Consider the following 26497-nt stretch of genomic DNA (forward strand, 5'->3'; position numbering starts at 1 on the left):
CCCTGTCACATGACTCACAGATGTATGGTCTCACCTGAGCAACAGACTAACGTGTTAGAAAGCGTAAAGACTTGTTAAAAATCACTCTGTCCTTTAATCCACTCTAATATATTTTACTATACATCATAGTATATGTCATAGGAGAGTGTGAGGGATTTTATCTGGTGGACAGGGGTTACTCATGGCAACAGGTGTAACTCAGGCTTTGTTAAATCTGCTTTGTGAAACAGCCCATGTCTCTGAACTGATTCTGTGACTCATCCTTGGTTACAACAATCTGTCATAAAAATGTGTTGCTTATGTTTCCCTTCATGCAGCACCAGAAAAAAGTGTTTTTATTGTCTATTCAGACTGCATTTGGATACTAAAGAACATTAAATATAATTTAAAAGCATACATAAAAACGCGATGTACATAAAATTACACTAAACACACTGGTTTCTTAATGAGGGATGTGTTTTTTTTTAATGATACTGAACCCAGATCAGGTTAACCAAAGTTGTAAACTTGTCATCTCACTGGAAGAATAGTCTGTTAAATGAGATTAGAAGTAAATCAGTGACACAGATTGATCAACACAAGATTAAAAATCCACCGTAATGAAAACTGAGATCAGGCAGCGGCAGAGAGCTGTCATCTGTCAAGGAAATAAATATCATCCAGCAGAACATTCCAATATGGAGCGAAGGGAGTGAGAGCATAGTTTAATTACTATTGATCTGAAAACGAAAATGAAAATCCCAGATTAATTTGACACTCGGTGTCCATCAAAATTAGTTTGATGGCTTCCCCGTTAAATCACTTTGGGAAGTTTTGATGGGGAAAACGGAACCGGGTCAGGAAGGGAAACTATCCGCTGGTTCCATTTGTGTTGACTGCGGAGGTTAATGCGAGATAATGAGAAAAGCCTCAAGTGGAACATTTATGAAATGACATTAGACTCTCTTTAGTTTCCCCGCAGGGTTCTCTAACACTCCATCTCATTTCGATCATGTTCTTTTTTTTTATAATGAGCGGCGCAGCGCTGCTGTTATTTCTCTCGGCGCGCTCCGGTTTGCGCGTCTGGAGCCGCGTCAGAACGCACCGCGTCTGTGGGGGAGGAACGGACCACCGAGCCGTCAAAGTCGAACTCTGTAATGGGTTCATGTCGGTGTTGACCCATGTCGGGGCGAGGGGTCGATTTGACTCTTGTCTGAGTGATTTATGACCCCACTTGTTCCTCCGGTTACCAAGGTAACAAGGTGATGCCCTCGTCTTGTTACCAGTAATACTCTCTTTCTGCTCCCCTAGAGGAGATTAGAACATCTAACCCCACCCCCCCCTTTGGGTTTTCCCCACGCAGGAACGAACGCGTTACCTGCGCGGCGGTACGTTTCTTTATAATCCGCGTTTTCAAACCGCCCCCCCCCCCCGGATTAAATATATCAACTGCGCTCCAGCATCCAGTCGAGTCAAAGGTTCAGTCGTCATGACGGTTTCCCTCGACCTGTGAGTCACATCGTTCGTCCTGAGAGCGCAGGGTGACTTAATCCGGGATCAAACGATCGTAAAGGCGCAAAAAATTGATCTGTTATTGCCCATAATGTGCGCTCACCGTATAAATATACTTATGATAGAGTCTGGAAGCTTTTACGTGATGTGGTGACGCATCACGTCCCTTCAGTCAATAAAAAGATTATTTACGATCAGTGGAAAATCGAACTAAAATTAAAGTGGAAGATCAAAACAAATTACCACAAAATAAAAGGGAAGCATAAACAATATTAAAGGCTTAAAATTCATATTTTGGGTAATTAAACTAAACGGTTGCAATAAAAAAATTTGTATTTATGCAATAAATTATCCCCAAAACAAGCCACAACCTGTCATGACTGCAGAGGAAAAATGCAATTTATAAATGATGAAGTGTATGAATGTGGTGGTTATGGATCATTAAAATAAAGTAGCAGCAATTTTCTGTAATATAAGCAATAAACTTCCAATAAGCAACGGGAAAAAATATTTAAATGCACTGATAATAAAAGAATCGATGCGTAGAGATAGAAAAGAGAAAACCAAAGGAGCGGCCTCCACTTCCTGATTGTCAGATAAAACACTGATCAATACTGCGGATGATCGACAAGGTCATCATGTCCCGCCATCATCAGGCCGCGGATCGAATGGCATCGCTTTGATTGGCACCACAGGAGATGGGAGATTTGATGTTTGCTCCTATCTCCAGTTCAAAAACAGGCTGGGCCTGGGGGGGTCACCTCTGAAGAGGACGAGATCAATAAACCATCCTAAGAGGGGGGGGGTCAACTCCGAGTAGAATAAAACTGTGGGCATTAAAACACATTTATATGGTGAATCAGGGTCTGTTGGTTTTAGGGATGACAGAAATGTTGGCAAACGCACAGCGGATGTTGACTGAACCATTTTGCGCCTAAATCTCTCTGCGGCAGCTGGATCCGATCCCAGCAGTCATCTGTGCAGAGCCATCAATAGATAAAGGACATTAGCCTGCCTCCAAAGCCCGCATCATCCACTGAGGTGCGGTGGTTCCTGCGCGTCCGCCTCTCTGTGCGCAGCGGAACTCCGGTAAAGTAGATTTAACCCGCTTCCATTTGCTCTCGCTGTCATATCTTGGATGAACACCAGTCGCGCTGTCACAGCCTGAAAAAGGCTGGAAAATGTGTGTGTGTGTGTGTGTGTGTGTGTGTGTGTGTGTGTGTGTGTGTTTGCCACATGAACAGATGCTGCCGGTCCTCACCTGCAAACCCCGTGTGTGTGTGTGTGTGTGCGTCTTTTCCATCCATCTGGCTATTTCTTTGCAGAGAACTTTAAAATTAATTTTTTCTTTCTTTCACAAAATAGGCATTTCTTAAACTGCAATCCAAACATAATTCAGCAATTGCGCAATCTTTTGTAAATATCAGTGACATCACACCCACACACATATTATTCCTGCTGAAATATCAATCTGACAAGCGATCTGTTTTTCCTACTCCCTTGACTCAAGGAATCCACACACATAAACATCACTGGTGTTTTTTTTTTCTTTTTTCCACAAGTTCTAAAAGCTTTATTTTCCAAAATCCATCACTTGTCCTTTCTATGGTACAGCACTGTAAGTCTTTCCTTTATGTGGATCCCTCCTCTGGTACAGTGTTTCCCGCTCTCAAGAGCTATGGAGAGATTTACCCTGAATGGGTTAGCATTTGCTCAACCTTTCACCCCTGAGAAGGCCTGTCTAATGTGACTTTAGGATACTGGCTTTAATTTAAAAAAAAAAAAAAAAAAAAAAAAAAAAAAAAAAAAAGGCCTTAGATTTTTATTATTAATTCAGTCACTGTTAACAAGGAGGGGAAAAAAAACACTCAAAAAACGTTTGTTTTAAATATTTTCTCTTGTACTTTTTAAAAAAATAACACGTAAATAAACAAAAGGAAAAGCATTTCGTCCCTGCGTTCAGCACAGAGCCTTACAATAACGTCACCTACTCTCCTCTATATGATAGTTCATTATGATACAGATACTCTGATAAGATCTCTATAGGTACTCTAGGATTTCTACATATAATTTGCCTCCTCTAGATTTCTTTAATAAACTTTTTTTTATTTATTTATTTTTTTAAAGATCAGCGTTCCCACTGAGCCGTAAAGACAAAGAGATTTAAAGGCTGGCTGGTTTTACTGAGTAGTGCGACTGGTGGGGGTGTGGAAGGGAGGGAGGGAGGGGGGCGTCCAGAAGGATTTATGGGTCCTTCAACAGATATGAGAATGAAGGTTTTTGTTTGTTTGCTTTTTTTGTCGGACCAGCACCGGATGGCAATTACAGGGTTGTCACGACAGGTGGCACTGCTGCATCACACACAACTACACATATTGTACAATAAATTTAAAAAAATAATAAAAATGCATAGGGTTTGTTCCATGACTGTAATTTCAGAGGACGTGATTCAGGACGAGTGCTGCAGGCATAAAACGATGCACACACTCCGATTCCTTAGACACCATGCGAATAAAAAACATCAAATTTTTTTTTTTTTTTTGGGCAGAGGAAGGGTTGTGATTTCCCTGGCTGTAGGAGTGTGTGTGGTATGTAGAGGGGGGGAGGGAGGAAGGGAAAAAAAAAGGGGGGGTCAGGGGAGGGGTTGCACGAACAGCGATGTGACAGTCGACGCCGCGGATGTGACACTTCTCCCCAACACCCGTCTCTTACATCACGTTGTTTTGCTCAGTGGAAGCCATGAAATAGTCCTCCTGCTCCACTTAGAAGCCAAACAGCGATGTCATGCGGACCCAAGATGCCCCCCCCCTCCCTCACCCATTCACCACCCACCCTTACACCCCCCCCCCTACAGTCTGCAGATCAAGAGCGTTTATAAATGGAAATGGCTCAGCAGCCCCCCCTCCCCGGGAGTCACAACATGTGGAGGCTGACTAGGAACGTCAAGGACGACTGCCCCCCATCCTCCCCAAACTGATTCAAAGGACCCCGCTGACAACCCAAAGAGTCGGCCCTTGGCTGAGCACATAACACATCATCACACGTGTGTACATTATAGATAAGATAAAGCCATTGACACATCGATAACACGTCATAAACAGAAACATACTCAATGTATTGCTTTTAAAATGTGAGACCTCGTCGTCGTCATGGTTACAGATGTAAACGCGATTTATCTCACCTGATTATTTTTTGTTTTTTTCTTCTTCTTCTTCCAAGAAAAAGCTCTCACTGAAATCGACATGGGAAAGTAAAAAAAAACAACCCCCAAAACATACAACTAGAGCAACAAAAAAAAGGAATTCAAAAAAAAAAAAGAATATCAACACAATTATCATTGCTTTTTGTAAGTAAATCAGTTTTAAGGTGCTTTTTAATGTGGTTGCCATGGCACTGTGCTTTGTTCCCTCCCACGCTGTGCGCCAGATGCTGTAGCAGGGTGCCCATCAAGTACCGGCCACCCACCGCCATCCCAAAACGTCTCACTGCACCCCAGCAAGGCTTCAAGTTTCCATTGTGTTATGATGTGTGAGCATGTGTGTGTGTGTTGGTGGGGGTGGGGGGGTGTGATTGGTGGCGGGGGGGGGGGGGGGCTCCGTGCTCCTCGTCATCATCATCATCACAATCTCGTGCTGAGATCACGTCTAAGAGGATGAAGATGAGATGGCGGGAATGCAAAAAGAGAAGAAGGGGGGGGGCAGGAAAGAGCAGACGTGCACAAGTGTGAATGATGCGTTGGAGCAAAAAACAAACACCCCCATCCCCCCACCCCTACACACACACACACACACACACACACACACACACACACACACACAAACACACAAAAACAACTACACCAACAAAATCCAAAGACAGATTTGCAAAAATTGAAATAAAGCCAAGTTGACAAGCTGACCTTTCTGGGACCTTAATGAGTGCTTAATGCTGGGGATGTGGAAGAGGAAGAGGAGGAGGAACCTGGGGGGGGGGGGCTGTGACTCAAAAAAAGGGGGGGGGGGAGAGAAATGTAGTAATTATATCAGAGACGGGCTGGAACTGCTTTGGAGACGTCTGCGCTGAAAGGACTGTAACACGTGGACGTACAGTATGTATAGTTACTCATATAGGTCCTCCGATGAGGGATATTTGTGCAGAATTGTTTGCCAGATCCAAAACTGAAGCTGACCTCAGATGATCCTGACGCATCCTAGTCAAAAAAAAAAAAAAAAAAAACTCCGTCTGCTCCGATTGCTTCAGATTCAGCTGCTCTAAAGAACCGTCGTCCTCCCAAAACTTTCCAGGAAACCCCCTTCCAACCAGAAAGTTAAAAACCTTCTTAAAAGAGCATCAAGTAAAGGGACCTTATTTGTGGCAACCACACTAAACATACATCTAGACATGTCTATAATTGTTCTCTAATAAATTACACCATAATATCCATAATCCAAACCACACTGACCCATGAAATGGCTATAAACGCGGCCTCAGCGCACCAGTCACTGTCTGGAGGCCTGACCTCCTCCGTAGGTCATAATAAGAGGAGCAGAAACAAGGCATGATGGGGGATCTTGGCCTGTATGATAGGAACAGCTCTCGGGCCTGGCGGCCTAGTCAGGGCTTGTGCACTCTTTCCATCCTAACTTAGGTGGTCTGCATAGTTTAGGCGTGACCTCTTGTCACGCCGAGAGGAGGGCCTGTGGTTCGGTACGGGACGGGGGTGGAGGTCAAACAGGAAGTAGGTCACATCTTTTTTTTTTTTTTTTAGTAGGGAGAGAAGATGATGGGAGTGTGTGTGGCCCGCAGAGGCCCCGGGGCGGGCCGGAACAGTGCGGGGCCCAGGAAAGGTGTCTGGATGAAGGTGGTGGCGCCCATCGGGTGGCGCAGCGCCAGCGGGTTGGCCGCCACCGTGCACAGAGTCGGTGGGGTGAGGGGGCTGGGCAGGAAGCCGGTGGTCAAGCTCTTGGTCAGCTGCTTCTGCAAGGCCAGTTTGGTCTGGAGAAGAAAGCAGGAGGGGGTGGGGTGGTGGGGGGGCAGAATCAACGAGAGAAGAACACAGCCAGGGTAAAAGCAGCCGTCCTGGGCATCTGCATGTATTATACTGTAAATACATTACAGTGTTTTCCACACTATAAGGCGCACCTTCAATGAACGGCCCATTTCAAAACTTTTTCCATATACAAGCAAACCTTGGTTCTCGAACGCTTTAGACATCGAACAAATTGGAATTCGACCAAAAAAAAATTGGAATTTTTTTTAACTTAGAAGCCGAACAAAATTTGAAAGTCGAACGTGAAGAAAATGCATTTTTCTCACCGCTAAGCACGAGAAAAGGCAAGAAAAGTCAAGACAAGTAGAGAAAAAACGTGACGGTAATGTGCTTTTTATTTTAGTTTACTGCATTCAACAATTTTTCACTTAATATGCGTTCCATTGCCTCTGGTACGAGTTAAGATACCGTAAACTTCTGTCCAAAAGACGACGGTAACTCGTACCTTAGGCTAACCTGATTACGTCCATGTTTTTTTTCCCCCTTCTTTCTCGTATTTATATTTCTTTGATACGTTTCATTACTATGCAATTTGATTTATAAATGACTTCATGAAATAACATTATGTTGAAAAAAAGGTATTTTTCTAGCGTCTCGGAACGGATTAAAAACCATTTACATTATTTGTAATGGGGAAAATGTTTTTGGAATTCGAACAAATCGCTATTCGAACAGCCTTCCAGAACGAATTGTGGTCGGAAAACGAGGTTTGCCTGTATTATAAGGTGCGCTGGATTATAAGGCGCACTGTCGGTTTTTGAGAAAATTAAGGCTTTTATGTGCGGAAAATACTGTATATATGCATATATAGCATACACCTGGGTTCTGATGGTGTGTTGTGTCTGATCACAAACACAGAATGGACGAAATTCATCCTACATGAGGCAAAGGAGGATTTTTTGAAAGCCTGAAACATCTGCGTCGAATGGCGATCGTATCTCGCCGAGGCATCAAAAACGGCGTCTCAGCGCCGTCTGTCGTCGGTTTTGAAAGCGGGATTAAAACAAGATGTTAGCTCGTTCTCACAGAACAGCTGCGCTAAGCTCGCTCGTCGCGACGGAAATCTATTCTTCAGGATTGCTGATTGTTAAAAATCACACGAGCTAGCGCTCCCCGGTAGCAGATTAAGCAAATGACCCGCGGAGCAAAACCAGGCAGAACGTACAGCCGAAACGTTCACATGAACGCTTTCACCTCGTCGCCGGGTCTCAGAATTCAATTCAGCTGTTCTGAATACAAGCTGAACTGTATATTTTCACACTTAAAACATGCAGACCTGACTATATTAGAATGATTACCCAACAAACAAACAAACTCGGAGGTTTGGATGGAGGATTACTGCTTATACTTCATTTAAGTGCTGTCAAAAATACGTTTTCCACAGACCTCCTCTGACAGACTGAGCTGCTGTTGCGAAGTATTTCTACTATTCATCCTCCGAACCAGTTAAACAAGATATTCTTTTTACATTATATTCACTTCCGTCAGTGAGAAATCACATTTTTCTAATACATCAGCTCATTCTTTTTTAGACGATAGAAAACGTTTAAATAACTCCGTGTGCAGGTGACGCCAGTCAGACGCTCAAAAGAAGGAACCTTCATCCTTGGATTATCGAACAAAAACACGTTGAATTTAAAAACCTTAACCAGGCAAACTGATCTAAATTGAAGAATTTTATTTTAACAGCTGAATATTTCACACCTTGTTACTCCAGTTCTACATTTAGATGCTTATTTTAAAGTATTTTTTGGAGTGGCTGAACCCCGTCTGTCTTTGGATTCGTACGTCTCCGTGAACATCGTACATCAAACCCCGGGGGGGATGACATCATCGCCAGCGGGTTAAACAAACATTACCCTAAGTAAACACACAAATAAAAACAGAATCATGGGCTCGAACCCCGGTCTTCGTCCCCCCCCCACACACACACTGACCTGCGTGGAGAGGGAGGTGAGATTGTACTGGCTGAACGTTTTCTTCATGGCGGACACAGCCACGCCCGCGTATCCACTCCATCTCACGTTCTGTAGGACGGAGGTGGAGGAAGAGGAGGAGGAGGAAGGAGGGAGTTGGGGGGTTAGGAGGGGGGGTAGGTTTGTACATAGTGTGACAGGAGCAGAGAAATGATTAATCTGGAGTGCTGATTCAGGCTGCGGGACTATTTTCGATCGGTCTCAGGGGTGGAGGAATCACTGAGTGCAACGGTGTGCTTAACCTCTATGACACTCACACACACACACACACACACACAGCCGGCAACCTGTAACAGGATCCGTGTGTGTTTTAAACTGTATATTTGGGCTCAGATCTGTTCTAACGTTAAACACATTCACATCATTCACCAGCGAAACTGAATTTACTCATGGAATTCCACTATTTTCAAGCAACAGGGAAGTAATCATGCTTTATTTGCATCTGTTGAGTGTGTGTGTGTGTGTGTGTGTGTCTGCGTATATGCGCGACGGCCCTTTTGTTTGCCCCCGTCTTCACTCCCAGACTTACCGCTAAGCCGGAGCTTGGCTGACTCTTGCTGTGGGGGGTGAATTTGGGTTTGGGCGGTTTTCCGGCCAGCCTGTCCTTGTGCCTTCTGCTGTTCATGTGCTGCAGAGAAAAACACCATCAGCGGGGGCTAACAAGCATCTGTCGTAGCAACTTCAAATACGATGAATTAATAATGGATACAAGTTGAGTTTGACTGGCGAGCAGATATTACATGGCGTTACTTCCTGTCGCCGCTCAGGATGCGGCGCTAACAGGCTTACGTCCTCCTCGGATAGGAGGTGGGACGCGTTTAAGGGCTAAAGCACGCCAGTGTAGAGCATCCCGTATCTTTTACCCCCCCACCATTCCACTCCAGGAGACAATCCCCTCCGCTCAGATGCAGCGTTTTAACGGACATCAAAAGAAACGACTCCCCCCCCCACAACCTGTTTTAACGGCAGCCAGAAAATTAAACACAGGGGGCATTAGAGGGCTTTCGGTAATGAGTGGCGAATAAACGCTTGTTCGCTAAAGAGCTCCAGCAGTTAGTTGTGGCACCAAATGATATCTGTCTAAATGTGGGGAGTAAAATATCTTCCACTTGAATGCGCTTCCATAGTCGCAGCCTGTTTTTCAACGGCTTCATTCAAATGTCATAAAATGAAGCAGCTGCTTTCATCGAAGCCGCCCTTAAATCAAGGCTGTGTGAAAAAAGGTGTCTTCTACGAGATAAAGTGTTTCATCTTCACTGTTTATCAAGTCAATTCATCAATGGAGGATTTTTTAACCTTAAATTTAAAGGCCTGGGTCGAGTTCAATGTGTAATACGGGTCCCTCTTTATCCGGCGGTAGCTGCAGGCTGTTAATTATATGCAGTATATTCATAAGGTAATTGAGGTCACATGGGTTCAGTAAGCTGAGGCTGCATCACATATAGAGTAATCCCTCGCTTGTTTGCGTTTCAAGATGCATGGCTTCACTAAATCGCAGATTTTTAGTATGTAGTCACGTGATACCGTACTCGCATTCTATTTGCTGTTAGCATCCGGAAGTGCGCTGCGTTCTGAGAGTCACGGGTCCTCCTGCGACTTTTCTTTAATACCAAAGTGCTCTAAACAGTCTAAGAGTGTGGGAAAAGGTAATTTAGAGGTGGTTTAATATCAATATGGGGAGCGTTCATAAACGTTTAACCCTTGGGAACTGTTTGGGTCCAAAAGTGACATTTTTGTTGCTTTTATGTGTTTCTCTCCCAATAAATCAGTCAGTTAAAAGGTGAAATATATGAAATTTTGCCAGTAATTTTCTTTCAACTTCATATCTATGTATAGGTCTGAAGTAATGGAAAGGTCTGATGCATTGTAAGAATAAAATAATAATTCTGTATTACATTTTTTTTTACACTTTTATAACACGACCCTTTAGTGACCCGATTAGGTAATGTGTGCAGCTTTTTAATCGGTCCCTAAGGATTCCATTACCATAAATAATAAAATAGTTTGCCGCTATATTGCAGAATTTCGTTTTTTGAGGATCGTCCTGGAACGCATTAACCATGAGTAACGAGGGATTACTGTCAATCTATCTTTCCTTCTTATCTCTGGTTAGAGTAGCTACAACTTGGTCTTACCTGGCTCAGCTGGGTCTCGGAGTTCACAAAGATCTCACACACTTCACACTGGAAGTTCTTGCTGGGCACCCCAACGCTGCCTTTGCTCCCCAGCCTCTTGCTCTTGCAGCCGGCTCGAGCCGCCACCACCTTCCCCCGGCGTCTGGGCAGAATGCTGTGGCCCTCAAGCATCAGTTTGTGCTTCGTACCTGGTGGGGGGGGGGGGAGTAGCAGATCAGCATGTTTGTCGGATAAGATCGGTGACGTTTGTCTGTCACAGCTTCCAGAAAAAGACTCGTACCGCTGTTATGTGCATCCAGTTGGGAGACGGAGTTGACTGTGACTTTACAGACGGGACAATGGAGGTGAGCTTTGCTCTTCTTGGCGTCCTTGTCCTCGTCTGGACGCAAGTCTCCATTTGTGCTGGGAACGTCCCCAAGGCTTCCCGACTCGTTAGCCGGACCCGTGGCCTCACCGGGCTCCGGGACATCGGGGGCGCTGGTGTCGGAGCCGGTGTCCGAGAGCTGCGACGAGGGTGAAATCTGAGGAGGGGAGAGGGTGACCAGCTCCACGGTGGAAACCTCGGACACTGGCGTCAACATGACGGAACTCCTGGGACTTTCTTCCAATTTTGTCTCCAGGTTGGTCGGTTCTAGATCAGACTGTAGACCTGCGGACAAAAGCAGAAACAAAGGAAGACTTCAGCAAACCGGATTTGGACTTGTCGTTTTGGACTTAGCTCTATCTCCATCTCTGCCTCCCCCCTGTGGATAGTCTTTGACGATCTATTGGACAATCTACAAGGCAATCCCTGAACCTAGAACCGGTTGTCACGCTGAGCGACATGTGTTAACTTGGCGCCAACACTGGTGTGTCTGTGTTCCCTCCTCTCTTCAGACACGACTAATACGATGTGGAACGGGTCCGCGAAATCCCAATCACAGCAGAAATACTATTTACAAAATATTATCAGTGTTTTCTTTGCAGATTTCCTTTGCTGCACGCGGACAAACAGAACAGACGCCTGAACAATCACTGCAGATTGTGAGCCGGCTGCCGAGCTCGGCGCCAGGGCGCACTCTATGTGAGGCACCTAATTGGTTAAGACAAGCGCCAACAGGAAGCGGGCGGCGCTTTAGTCTCGTGTCTAGGTCCAACGGGACCCTGCTGTCAGCGTTACTCAATTGTGGCAACTCCAAATTTGTGATGTGTTTGCCTGGTTTGCTAACGTTAGCCACGTGGTCACCCACATCCAATAAACGACTCGGTTTGATCCGAGTTGGAGGGCGCGTGAAATCACCATCTTTCACCGAAGAAGCACTTCCTGGAGAGTGAGAGACACCAAACTAAAGTGAAACTGGAAGGTCTCAACATGAAAACCAACACGAAACGCGACATGTGGGTGTGCAGGAGTTTGTTCCAAATGCTTTGTCGGAGCTCAGTTATATAATTTTGTTAGGAAATGATGTGCATTTTCAAAGTAAAATGTGAGGCTGATTACATTTTTCAAATAACACACCCAAAGCTGCGAAAAAAAAAACAGCCCGAGAAAAATCTCTCTTATCTTCTCCGACTTAACTTTTCAACAAGAAAACCGACTGAAGCCAACATGAAAAGTACTTCTGAATTCTTTCGGTGGATTTTTCAGATATCGTATCTTTTGCCAAACGGTCTAGATTGGCATCGTTTCATGTGAGTAAATGCCATCAACCTCCCTGCCTCCCCCCTTCCCTCCCTTCCCTTCCCCTACCTTCCCTTCCCTTCCCTTCTCGTACCTTCCCCTTCCCCTACCTTCCCTTCCCCATCCCCTACCTTCCCTTCCTGTCCCCTACCTTCCCTTCCCTTCCCCTACCTTCCCTTCCCTTCCCGTACCTTCCCCTTCCCTTCCCTTCTCGTACCTTCCCCTTCCCCTACCTTCCCTTCCCCTCCCCTACCTTCCCTTCCTGTCCCCTACCTTCCCTTCCCTTCCCCTACCTTCCCTTCCCTTCCCTTCCCGTACCTTCCCCTTCCCCTACCTTCCCTTCCTGTCCCCTACCTTCCCTTCCCTTCCCCTACCTTCCCTTCCCTTCCCTTCCCGTACCTTCCCCTTCCCCTACCTTCCCTTCCTGTCCCCTACCTTCCCTTCCCCTACCTTCCCTTCCCTTCCCGTACCTTCCCCTTCCCCTACCTTCCCTTCCCCTCCCCTACCTTCCCTTCCCCTACCTTCCCTTCCCTACCCTTCCTTCCCTTCTCTTCCTTTCCCCTACCTTCCCTTCCCTTCCTTTCCCTTCTCTCTCGCTATTCAAATATCAAGTGGACCCAGAGTCTCAGTCAATATAAACAAACCAATCGACTGGCAGGCCTCGCCGATAAGTCACCAGAGTTCCATTACACATCCCCCCTCTCACCCCGACGTCCTCCCGGGAGAGTCGAACGTTTCACCCCAGAGCGCCGTGCACTACGCCGACTGAATATCTCCATTTCATTCAGAGCGCCGTCTACCCCCCCTATTCCCCACCCGCCCCACACACACAAGCCCTCTATATAACTACACTCCATTGATTTTTCCCTGTACATCCCAGAGTAAATTCATCACAGGAGATAAGGGTCTTCCTCTCTCATTCCCCCTGGAAAAAAAAGAACCTATACAGGAGCAAGATTAGACGGTCCCCTCGCTGTAATGAGAGTGACCCCTGAGGGATTTGAGCTCCTCCATGAGGGACGAGAGGCGGGTGGGAGGGGGTGGTAAGGTATGATCCTGAGCTTATAGAAAGGCCCGGCCACCTGAGAAGTCCCTGGAGGCGAGTGATAATGATCGATGGATTTAGGAGGAACCTCACAGAGGAAGACGTGGAGGCTGAGAAGAATCACAAAATTCTTAAAAGACTCTGATTTGATTCTGTTATCTCTGTCGAGTTTAAGGTATCTTCATTCCTTTAAAGGATGAACTCTTAAAACAAGCGGCGAGCCAATGAATGCAATTAAAGGAGATGATGATCATTTTTCAAGCAACCTTATCGGGCTACAATGAAAAACTGCTCCACTTCGATCGGCCTCAAGGGAAGACCTTTTCCACTGTTTTTTCTTTCTCCCATGTTCCCATCTATCTCTCCACTCCTTTCTGTGGACATACGAATGTATCCAAGGCGAAGTCGATTGGTCTACTCTTCGAATAATTATTTTTTTGGGAGACTGGGGTTAAAAATTAGTCAGAATTCTATATATTTTACCAAATCTCTTCTGGTTCCTTCTACTAAAATGGCCTTTTTACCAGCTCATCAGGCGCTTTACTTACTGTTCAACTGCCTATATGATGAGAGAAACTGTCACCGTCATTGGTAAACTGTCAGACCAAAGGCCGGCTTATTGGCAGCAGAGCCTCTACGGAGCAGAACACGGTGAAAAATAATGGATGTTCAGATCAATACTACGCTGGGAAATAGCTAGTTTTGTTTCACATGATCTGATTTTAACCCTGATTTTTACAGTCCAATTAAACCCAACAGGCTTTTAGTGTAAAAACATGTGAAGAGCTCTCATATCAGCTGATCGATCAGTCAAGAAAAGAAAAAAAAAAGAGACAATCAATATGAATATTAGACTCGTTATTCCGAGACTTCCAGACGCAGAGCACCTGGTTTACTGGGTGAGCTCTGATCCGAGGCGTCCTCTGATCGCAAACAACTTCCCTGGAGGAAAACCCTCGCGTTAAATCATCATTACAGCGGTGACAGTCGTGATCGGCGGCGGCGACGAGTCCCCGCCAACACGCCTTCAACAGGGGAGTCAATCACGGCTGATGGTGACTGATGTTTTCCGTGACTGATGTGAACCCGCCGTCTCTGCTCTCCCCCGTCTGTGTCGGTTTACAAGCATTGATTGGCCCCTTCTAAGATTGAAAGTGTTATCTTTCTCTGGTCCTGGTTTACAAAGGACTTTCCAAAGGTTCAGGATAAGGCTAGTTGAACATTATGTTTGGAGTTAAAAATTACTGCTTCATTAACATTAAACGGTTCTTTTTTCTTCTTGGTTACAATAGTGATAATTAAATGGGGTTTTGCTTTTAAGAAATCAAAGTGGCGGTCAAGGGTAAAGACTTTTACCTTTGACTTTTTTCTCTGTGTGGACTGTTTGGTGAATACTTCCTCTTTTGATCTTTCTACGAGGTCCTCATTATCTGAAGAAAATTTGAGTGTGTTTTGGGGCATTTTCTGATGAATGACCCTGATATTTTTCTACACTTGACTCTGCTCTCGTCCTGTCTTTGTGGAGTCTCTCTGGCTTCCTCTTCAATTTATGGACTCAGCGCCAAATCACAACATAAGTCACGCCAAGAAGGATTTAGACACACTTTATTCACATGGAGAGAGGGGAGAGAAAAACTGCCTTTTAACAGGAAGAAACCTCCACCAGAACCAAGACTCCAGATGTTTGGTTGGTTGGGGTGAAAAAGAGAAATCTTGGGCGACAGACTCCAAAAAAAGGGAAAAATAGGTCAACTTGTTGTGTCCAAATTGGTTGTGGGTGTGAATATGGGTGTGATTTGTTGTTAGCCACCCTGCGGCGAACCGGTGGTCTGTTCAGGGTCTAACCTGCCAGCTGGGATGGGCTCCAGTATAAATGTCCATTATTGTGGTGGAGCTGCAGGGGTTGACCCTGGGGGGGGGCCTTAAAGCCTGTTTATTCAGTCAGGCTGGTTGTACACAAGAACAGCCAACAGGTGCGTTATTGGCTGCTGGCGGCAGACAATGTTGGCATTAACTTAGACGGCCCCCCACCAGCATTGGGTTTCATGGCAGACACAACTCATTTTATAGAGTGTTAATTAGGAGCGCCATTCCATTACAGGTTGGCATTGTGGTGCAACGCCACCGCCGGCTCGCACTGCTGCATTTCAATTTCACATTAGGACGGTCACACAATTGGGCTTATTAAAGTGTTCCTCCTCACAGAATTGCCTTGGAACTGTAAAATTATTCACAGGATAAAAACCAGCTACGACTTATCTACTTTCTCTCTCCAATGACTCCTCTTCCCTACGTGTTCTTCCTCTCTTATTCCTCTCTCTCTCTCTCTTTCATTCATCTCATCTTATCTTTCATTTCCCACTCATCATCTCGTTCCCATCCCCACCGACGCTTCCCACTTTCGGAGCTCTTCCTTTGCAACGGCGGAATATTAAAATGAGATTTGATGAGAGCATTATCAGACTCCTAGTCTTTTGTCCACTTTCTCTCGTCTGGAGGAGACTCTTAGCGCTCAAGGCAAAAACGTGCGCACGTCTACGAGAATCCACGCTCACATGAAGATATGAACTGTGGGTTAAGTACGAACCGTCTGCCTCATCTCTCAACACCTACGTTTCTCTTTTAATATTCCGTCTATCATCCGACTGCGTTTTGAAATTCCGCTCAGATGGCGATCCGAGGCGGGGCAGGGGAAGTGAAGGAGACGATGAAGTGGGGGGAGTAGAAGAAGGAGAAAGGAAAACTGCTCCGCCGTGCCGTCACTCCTGTTTGGATTCGGATGAGTTTAAGTGCAGAGTGACGTTCACTGATTCGCAGCGATCGCGGGTGGAAAAAGAAAACACAACCACGTACTCCTCTATCTTTATCAAAAGCTAAACATCTAAGCTCAAAGTCAACGTGAAGGCGTTTTAACTTCCTGGAAAAGAACAATTGGAAAAACCTTTATTCTCTATTTGACTTCCTTTACACTCCAACACTGTGACCGCCCTCTACCTCTAACAGAGATAGGAAAGAGTCCGATGGAGGACAGGAGGTTACAACAGTGGCCACAGGACTCTGGAACCCTTCATCCATCATCTGTCCATCGCAAGGCAAGTCAGAGAGGTTTTTTTTTTTAAAAGGAAGGGAGGGAATTGGATCTTAATGCACAGAAAAGGCAGGGAATGAGGTGGACGATAAGGTGTACAGAAGACGGTGGAGCAGAGGGAGAAAAGATAAGAGCAGCAAAGATATGGAGGAGGAGAATGGAAGCTGTCGCTGGTGTGAATAGAGGATTTAGGAGGGTTTCAGAGCGATGAAACCCAGTAGAAGAGGGAATTAGAGAAGCCAAAGTGTGATAGAGTGGCCGTTCTGTTTCCCGGTGCGTTAACGTACTTGTTCCCTCCACTGAGCTCGTATCCATGAGCGCTGGGAGAGGCGCCTCGGACGTGGACGTCTTGTTCCTGTCCCGATCTCGATCCCGATCCCGGTCTCTGTCCCGCTCCCTTCCGGCGGACGAGGCCTCCCCGGCTCGTCGCTGCCTGTTCTTCTGGGCCTCCATGGCTTTGAGCTTCCGGGTGTGCTTGTGGCCCTTGTAGTGAGCCTCTGCTTGATTCTGTCGGAAGACACAAAGACAACCAGGTTAGCGTTTGACTCGCCCCGTTATTGGAGAGACGGCGGTCTGCGTGAGGTAAATGCTAAACTTCACACTTGGATGTTTGCTCTCTCTCTCTTTTTCTCGCAGGGATGGCTGCGAGTGGAGTCTGTCTCCACCTGATAACGGCGATGGCACATTTGGAGGCCAGAGGTATAACTGCATGCGTAATACGCAACAAGAGAGAGGCCCCTATCTCCACGACTACCTTATTAATGTGCTCCGCGAGAGTCGGCGTCGGCAGGCGCTACGAACGGCAATACATACTAATGTCCCATCCGTTAGCGCTCCATCCCACAAACACGAATCAGACGGCAGGCCACGATGCAGATCTAAACATGAATTTAATTCCAAACGGAGTCACGATTTTTTACCTTCGCATTCTCATCATTCTCACGGCCCCATGCACGGAGAATCCCAGAACAAAGCGGCTGCTGTCAGACAGAGCCTGGATACATCATAATATCAAGGAAATCAATAGAGATCACTCATTAAAGCTGCCACAACTGCTTTTATCAGCTCCGAGCCCGGATAGGAGACAGAGGTGTGGTGCAAGACTAGAACCATATATTCAGCACAATAATGGCCAGATGAGGAGATTTATGACGAATTATAATATAAAAACACACATTATATAAGAAGACTGAGTAGTAAGAGTGTTTTCATAAACTCTGATGGCTTAAGGATGATGGATTAGGCATTAAAGCGTCATTTTTTTCATCTCGAAGTGAGGCAAAGTAAAAACAATTTTCCCTCTTCTGAGCTCCATTCCAGTTTTACTTGATTAAGAAGTAAATCATGCAAATCCTCAGGCTCCAAACAAGGTAAGTAAAGAGGCTGGACTTTGCTTTGAAGACTTCCAAATGGAAAGATTAGTTTTCATTGTGGCCAAAATGTGAATTTCTCTGATTATATGAGCAGCAACAAAATAAAGTCCCATCAGGAGTACGTAAGGATTCTGTTCCAGGTACGGATATCCACTGCCGTTACCTCAGTCAATGGATGGAGATAAAAACCCTCCACAAGGGATTCAAGCCTATAAATAATGCAGCTGACAAAGAATCTGCAAACACAACTCTATAGCGCTCTGACTCATCGTGTGACCGATCCGCCATGAAACGGTTTCGGAGATTAGTGTGATGTGACGAATTCAGTCAGCGCCCTCTCCGCTGTCACCGACCGAGTCCCGGTGGAGCTGGGGGTGGGGGTGAGAGTGTGTGAGGGGGAGAAGACAAGGTGTGAAATGAGCTTTGGCTTCCACATCCCACCCGTGGCCGGCAGGATGCAGCGGCCTTCAGAGGGATCCTTGACGTCCGGTAGATTCTGGGGATATGAAATAGGTGGGCGACATCCGGTCCACAGACGTCTGTCTGTTGGGTGAGTAAGTCGTCAAATCATTCCTGGGGAGGGGAGTTCTATCTCGCAATAATGCCAAAATTAACACAATCTAAAAATAAAATGGTTTGCTTGATTCAACAGAGCGAAGAAGGGAACACAAAAAACACTGGATGATGGCTAAAAAAATAAAGCTCTTTTGCAGCCATGTGTTCTAAATATATTTAGCCCAATTATGTTCCATTATGCTCTGCACAACATGATGTATGAGGAACATGAGGATATGCTATGCATTACTTAAAATGTTCAGCGGTGCTTGAGCTGTTTAATGATGTTTAACACCAGTGAGAAGTTTATAGAAAAACCAAAAACATTTATTCTACATCCAGAAACAGACACCTTATTTAAGATGAGACCCGAGCTGGTTTCAGCCTCCAACCTGCTGTAACCATACGGGTATTTTGCTTTTGCTGTGAAGTCATAGGTTCTCTTTCTGTCTCCTCACTGACTCTTTTACTCTGTGCAAAGAATTTTTTTAAAGATGATGACCAATAGCACGCGTGTATGGTATCACGTGACTACCTACAAAAAAATCCATGATGTAGTGACGCCTCTGACCTTGTGACCTCTACTTGGGCGGAGGGACGTGTCCGCAAGAACAGGTTCCTCAGCTGGTCATTTGTCGTCGTTTTTTGGGTTCAGGTTACGTTATCCTGAGTGGCAGGGAGAACTTCCTGTCAACACCCCCACCCCCCATTCTTTGAGCCTTACGCACACGGACAAGTCGGTATAATATCAGAGCAAACTCCGAGGAGAGTTCACAGGAGTGTTAGGAAAGTATTGCTCTCGGAGAGACGGATAAAGCTACAGTCAGACCTGACACTCCTGTTTAAAGTAAGTGCGCAGATTCAGGGAATGGGATTTGCTGAAGTGTGTGAAGAAACCCTCTCTCCTCCCACAGCTCCTCGTCTCCTGTGTCTCAGCGCTACTTTGAAATCGGGAGGGCCAAAAAAAACCCACCAAAAAGACAAGCGCGAAGACGCTTCAAGAAGTTATCTATTTATGTATGTAAATATGCATGAACTGTCACGGGATGTTCGATTGTGCGTTGATTGTGCATGTCTGAGTAGTTTCGAGTTAAAAGGTGACAATAAATAGAGAACTGGATGGAGCAGCTGAGAGTTCTCCTTCCTGCTCGGGGATGCTGATTGTTTCTGCTCGCTGCTGATAAACGCCGTCGCTCCCCGCCGACTAATCCTGAACTTTACAGACAGTCACCGAACGAACAAAAAACCAAACAAACTTTCATGCCCATTTAACCATAATAAAAAAAAACCAAAAAAACAACAACCCCAGAATGACTTAAGTTGGATTTAAAAAAGGAAGAAAAGGAATTCACTTCCAGTTTTTATTTTTGCGTATGCACACAAATGTTTTGTAGCTTTCAAACAAATCGAGTCGGCACAAATTCAATGAGTCGGTGGGCGCGATAAGAGCTGAGGTAATTGAGGAACGGACATATTTTTAAAAAAAAAAAACAACATTCAAGAAGATAGCAGCAGCTCACAAAGAAATGTTGTTCTCTCAGGCGAGACTCACTTTTTTTGGGGGGGGGTGGGGGAATAGATTGCTTTTATTTCGTAAATTACACAGTCTGGCATGCCATCTTTTTCCCTGTGTTATCTTCCCATTACCTTCTCTGCCTTTGACATAAAAGCACTAAACATTTCTTACCGTTGAGTTAAAGCGCAGGTGGCAAATGTTGCAGGAGATAATCTGTTTCTTCTTGAGGGGTTGAGGGACGCCGAATGTGTGGTTGATCACTGCCTTCTGGACAGGGTCCATCTGAGAGACGGGAACAAAAAAGCCCGCACAAACAACATCAGTTGTTTTAGATTTTATTTCCCCAAATGAGAAATCGCTGTGCAGCTTGCAGAGATTCAATCTTCGGCGCGAATCTCCCCAGACCCCCCCCCCCCGTATTTTATTTTTGCCGGGTCTGTCGCATTGACTCTTGACGAGTGCGGCGCCAGTTTGAAATGGGCCGTTTGCTTAGACTGTGGTCTGCAGGTTGCTTGTTTTAACATTAGTTATGTTAAATCTGGCACCCAGGGGGAGGTGAAGCCCTGCTGCAGACGTCTGCTGCTATTCGTCTCTTTATTCTACATTTATTAATAGCGCAAGTGTTGCATATCTAAATTTAACCAAAACGGACCAAAATCAACTCAGACGCAAAGATGCAAGCTGCTCAAACGCGATAATGACGGCAATATACATCAAGTTGAATATTCCATATGATTTCTGATACTTGATTAACAATAGTTCAATAACCTCACTATTTGATTTTAGTGAATAATCTTGCAGACAAATTATGACTGAAAGAAGTTCTTCTAATTATTCCTCAGACAATAAAGATATTTCTCATGTTGGGTGTAGCTGCAAAAGGCAAATTTTATTTCTCTTCCACCCTCATATTTCTTGTTGAACTATGATATGTTGTGGATTTGTGCACATTTATGTGTGCATAAATGTGTGCTTAAATGTGTGTTTTTCTGTTGGTTTGCTTGTAATCAAGTGTCAGTCAATCGCTGCAGTTCCCCCACATGACCACTAGAGGCTCCAAAAGCGAGTCAGGCCCCACGTTTAAACCGTCTAAACCCACAGCAGAAATAAACTATTTAATAGCTTGGGATGAACATAGTTATGGTCTCTTTAACTAATTTCTTTGCACACAACAACTGCACAGGGGTGAAATTACATATAAATTACTTGTTTGAATTTTATTAGGGCTCAAAGTTCTGCATAATTAAGGGTTTTGCGACAGCCAGCCGTAAACTGGCTGCCAAGCATCAACTGAGCTAATTTGATTCATTGAACTTGACCTCGCTGCCTTGTTTGTGGTGTTGGTGCCTTTTGGAAAGAATTTCATGCAAATGCTGGACAAATAATACGGCTTGTGGTGCGGTTAATTGTACTAACAGACTGGAGCGGGGGAACCGGCGCCAGCGTTTGGGATTAAAAGCAACCCCGTTAACTGGCAGAAGGCTGCAGCTATCTGGCCAGCTCTGGAGGACAGAGCCGAGGACAGCGCCCAGAATGTCTGGGGGAATGAACACCCCAGAAGAGAAAAAGAGCTTATTTTAAACATCAGGGTCCAGATTGTTTTATGATGATCAAACATTTTTGTCCATCTTTTAGAAAAACACATTTCACGGCATTTATGACGCGCCGTCGCTCGTTACGCACACCGGAGAAAGCCTGCAAAATGAAAGAAGTCACATCTCATGATACCTTTTCCTATTTCCGTTAAAAAAAAAAAAAAAAAGCAGCGTGGGCAAAATCTACGAATACAGGCCCTTTAATATCCAGATGAAATGGAATATTTCATTAGATTTTGAATTATGCATCGTTTCCAAATCACATTTTATATCCACCATGATGGAAATTGTCCCTCTTCATGGTGTGACCTCCTCATTTAGTCCTCCTCTTGTCTTTTATCATTACATAGTTTATTATTATTATTATTATTATTATTATTATTATTACCATTATAAAATGCTCCATAATGAATATTTCCTTGTAATAATTGCATTGATTGATAATTGTTTTTCTCCACACTGGTCCTAAATTTGTTCCTAATGAGTTCTGCCCTGTTGTTAGAAGCTGAAACTGTATTTGTATGCGGTTTCAGTTCATTGTGATCTAACAGTGTGAAACGCTGCGGCCCACGGGGAAGAGTTTCTAGAGAGGCTGCAAGGCCAGTAAGATTTGAACTCTCCCCACCGGGTGAAGAGTCGTGCACGTCCAAAGCAGCTTGTGCACGAGTCGGTTTACGACGAACTCCTCGACGCCAGGTGTGAGAGGGAATATAAACACACCTGACAAGGAAAACCTCCACGCTGGAGGTACGTCCCTCCCTCTCTTCCTCCCTGGGGGTGCGGGGTGGGGATTCACCAGCAGAAACCCTCGGTCCAGCCCCCCACCCCCCACCCCTACCCCCCAGTCGGCCAGGCTGCACACAGCTATTTGTTTTAAGGACTGAAGAATGTGCCCATTGTCCATCTGCAGCCATCCCGAACCGACTGCTCTAAAAGCACCTTTTGTCCGACCCATCCATCCACCGCCGTCGCCATCCCGACGCAGACTGGACGTATCCTGTGCCGAGACGGTGAGGAGGTGGAGGCTGTAACGCGGACACCAGTGGAACCGGAGGGTATTTAGTTTTGGAGACAGGTGCATTCACGCCCCACAACCCCCCCCCCTGCATGAGTCTGGGACGGCTGCCTTATCGGGGCTGAAAGAACCTGGGGGTCCCAGTTGAATGGACTTTGTGATTAATGCCACAGCTGTGCTGTCACACTGTGTGTTATGGAGGCTAATCATCTCCTCCCGGGACCGAGACGACACTGATTCCACGTTATTTCCGCCGTTATCGTAATTTTTTTTTTTTTTTTTTGCTTTCTGGATGCGGTAAATTCAGCATCCCATCATGACTTATAACCTATTTAACAGCTGCAACTCAGTAAATACGTTTTTTTTCCTCGGCTCTGTTTCGTCGCCTTCATTAATAACCTCCTGGCTTTTGCGTCTTCAATCACCACAAAAAATATCTATTATTTAAAAAAAAAAATTTTTTTATAATAAGCTAGAATATTATCTTAACAAAAAAAAACAAAAAACATTAGCTTGGCTTGTGAAACACGATTTCTGTGGGTCGTCTCACGCAATTTAACAAATAAAAAGATTTGAGTCACGCAGACGTCGGTTTTTGGGAGAATATAAACAGCAATTTAACCAAAAATAAAAAAAATGAGTAGAACGCAGACGAAACACCGGCCGCCCTGCCCTCCTGCCTCCACCGCTAATATAAATACACGAGAGGAAGGAGTGTTTTTCATGCTGCCTCTGCTGTCGGGCATTCATCCCTCTGTTGGGGGGGTGGGGGTGGGGGTGGGGGTACGGATGACCCCGAGGTCAAAAACAGTGGGCAGCCAACCAAATGAATAAACTGCACTTTTCAGATAGCAGGCTGGAGACCACTTCATGCACATCAAGCAGCACGCGTTCACGTCTCATCCACCCCCTCACACGTCCCCCCCGCCCAACCAGATGTCTGTGTTTCCCTGCCTATCCTTCATTCTCTCTCTCTCCGTCTCATCCTACCTTTTACTTTTTTTTTTTGTGTCTTATGCTTGGTTTGAAAGGTGTGAAGCGAACGCTGGAGCTAAAGCTCAGGCTTATGTTTCATTTACAGACCAAAGAGCTGCAGATGGCTTCACAGCGCGCCACGAGGGGAGTGAAAAAAACGCACCTTCACGGACACACACACACACACACACACACACACACCAAACGTAGGATCCAATACATCAGAAGTGCAGACGCACTCTGAACTACAAAGGTTTCGGTGCCGATGAGTAACGGATCAAAGCGGGTAATTCCTGCGTAAGCTTGGGCGTCGAGGGGCTTGAGGAAAAAAAACAAAAAAACGAGCGGTTCGGTACCGACGCTCAAAGCTAATCAGCGAGGGTCTCGTCTGTTGTGACGACATTTCTGAGGTCAGATAATGAAACCGTGCTTGAATAAAGATTCAAACAGGGTTTTTTTGTTTGAATCGATACCCCTGATTGGGTGGCGGCGCGGCACACATTTAAAGGTGTTCGGAAAGCAAGACGAGACAAAGGAGGCGTTTCTTTTCTAAATGGTGCAATCGCAATATCTGAGAGACGTAAGATGAGTCACCTGATAATTCTAAAATTTAATTAGGTGGCGTATTATTTATAGGTTATCTGGCTCCACCAGAGAACGCGGCTGCCGCTATTGATAAAAGACTAATCGGTTCCGCTTTAAGCTACAAAGGGTTCACTAGCCTTTCAAATCTGAACTCTAAATGTAAATACCTATATTTTCATGCTGCAGTAACTCCATAAACTGCTAAAACTAAAATCAAATTTCTCCAGTAAGCCTCCGTTATCTTACCTCCATTGGTAAATTAGCTAATGGCGACGCCGATTGCTAAAAAACGACTTTTTCCCGTCAGCATCCGTTGGTCTGACGTACATCCAGATGGAACTTCCTCCCTTTTCTCACATTTAATCCATTTGGATGTCATGAATCTGCTGGATCTCAGCTAACATATCGGTTTCTGTTACTGTGACCCAACACTGTGCACAATGTCCCTAAACTAATATAGATTCTTATCTCCGATTGCAGGTAATGGAGGATCATCATGTGTCGTCCATGCTGGGGTGTTTTTTTTAAATTTTCCTACTATTAATACACACACAGACAAACAAACCTATTCTCCGTTATATCGGGCACCAAACGGCTTTCAACACTCACCGTATTAAAATTAGGGAAGAGGCTGAGGGGCGAGGATCCATTGAGTCTGAAGGGCAGGAGGTGTTTGAGGTCGAGCTGAGGTTGAAGGGGTCGTCCCGCCACGGGGAGGGAAGCCAGGAGGGGGCTGCCCTGGGCCGACGTTCCTGCACGACAACAAGAGACGGATGTTAGGGACGCTAGGAAACAACCGGGAGACGTTGACTTGAGGGACGTTTCTGCCCCGGTGTGATTGTAGGAGAGGAAACGCACCGATGGCTTTCAAAAAGGTCAGACGCTGCGCTCAGAGGAGGCCTGACTTTGATTTATTCAGTACCAGAGGCATTGTTACACCTCCATCTGACACCACACACACTGTATCACTCAAATATGTGTGTGTGTGTGTGTAATCCATCTAGGACAGCGCTGTGTGTGTGTGTGTGTGTGAGCCATCGTATACAGAATGGTTTGGATAAAAACGTACTTTTACCTTTGCATTTAGAAAAGTTTTGCAGTGAAACTCAAGCTAATGAGGAATTATTAATTCAACTCAATTCAAAAAACTTTGTTTGTCCCCATGGGGCAATTGAAGGCACATAAAAAAGCAGTACTGGTGCAAAAGACTGGATTGCATAGTGCAAAGATCGAAAACCAGATTCAATACACAGAAAACCAACACTAACACTAAAATACACAATAAACTGTACAATATGTACAATTTAAACAATTATCTGCAATGGGGTAATAAATATAGACCGTGGAAATTGTAAAACTATAAAACTATATAATTACTGAATAATAAAGAAGAGGTGAGATTAGATGAACAATGACAAAAATATCTATAAAATATTTGAAAAAATATCTGATTCATTCATGAATCAAAAACATCATGAAAACGATCCTCGTGCTCAAGAATCTGCGCAAAACTTTTAAAGCAGCTGTAGTATGCATGCCAGACCACTAGTTGGCAGTATGACATTTGACAACGAGGTGTATTTCCATAGATTTCTATTAGTTTAAACCTGTTAAAAAGCCCCAAAGGACCAAAATGCAACAATAGTCGTGTGAACGACACCCCCCACCCCCCACCCCCGAGTGTGTGTTTCTACTTCTATGCAGACAGGATATGGGGATTGACGGGTAGATTCATTGGAGACTTAATACTCCCATCACCTCAATTACCCCCCGCTGATCCACCAAGGACACGCACCTACCGTCATGTACATACACACACACACACACACACACACACACAAACACATTTAATTACTGATTTATTGGCTGAGGAAAGGTGCCGGCGTGAGGGGGGGGGGGGATGTGAGATATCGGATTTCAAATGGACCGGGGACGAAGAGATTTCTAATTTTCCGCCTGGCCGCGTTTCAGCCGACCGGTGCGCTCGACGCTACGCAGGCACTTATCCCGGCACCGGGATCAATCATTGGTGTCAGCTGCAGGTCACCAGGAAAGGTGGGTTTCTGGTGCAACACACACACACACACACACACACACACACACACACACACACACACTGATACTGCAGACCACAAAAAAAAAAAAAAAAAGGCAATAACTGACCTTGAAATATTCCGGCTTGGAAATAAAAGCCTAAAAAAAAAGAAAGAAAGAAATTGCTCCATCTCAAGTGTGTGTGTGTGTGTGTGTGTGTGTGTGTGTGTGTACATGATAATATCTTGTATTTACACAGTTATATACATGTACATGGAGTAAAACCATGTGGGGGTCCAGAGTTTTACCGGATTCTAAGTCGCTCCAGAATAAACTCAATAAATATTAGCTCTGGAAATAATTGAGTTAAATTAATTTAAAGCCATTTTTTAGGGTGATTACGCAATCGATCGTTTTAAGGTCAG

General features: G+C 45.1%; 1 protein-coding gene across 3 annotated transcripts in view; it reads right to left on the reverse strand.

The window, feature by feature from the left end:
• Positions 1-5528: 5528 nt before the first annotated feature.
• The window catches only part of znf385c (zinc finger protein 385C), an 89574-nt gene continuing 68605 nt past the window's right edge, over positions 5529-26497 (reverse strand). For all 3 annotated transcript variants that reach the window (XM_068336852.1, XM_068336851.1, XM_068336853.1), the window contains 8 exons: positions 24648-24790; positions 20040-20150; positions 16712-16931; positions 10912-11280; positions 10632-10819; positions 9026-9124; positions 8458-8547; positions 5529-6465 (listed from right to left, as the gene is read on the reverse strand). In XM_068336852.1, coding sequence (XP_068192953.1) covers positions 6235-6465; positions 8458-8547; positions 9026-9124; positions 10632-10819; positions 10912-11280; positions 16712-16931; positions 20040-20150; positions 24648-24790 — 1451 coding nt within the window. In that variant the 3' untranslated portion in view covers positions 5529-6234. The remainder of the gene's footprint in view (positions 6466-8457; positions 8548-9025; positions 9125-10631; positions 10820-10911; positions 11281-16711; positions 16932-20039; positions 20151-24647; positions 24791-26497) is intronic.

This window comes from Antennarius striatus, chromosome 16 (genome assembly GCF_040054535.1).
Source record: "Antennarius striatus isolate MH-2024 chromosome 16, ASM4005453v1, whole genome shotgun sequence".
NCBI lineage: Eukaryota > Metazoa > Chordata > Actinopteri > Lophiiformes > Antennariidae > Antennarius > Antennarius striatus.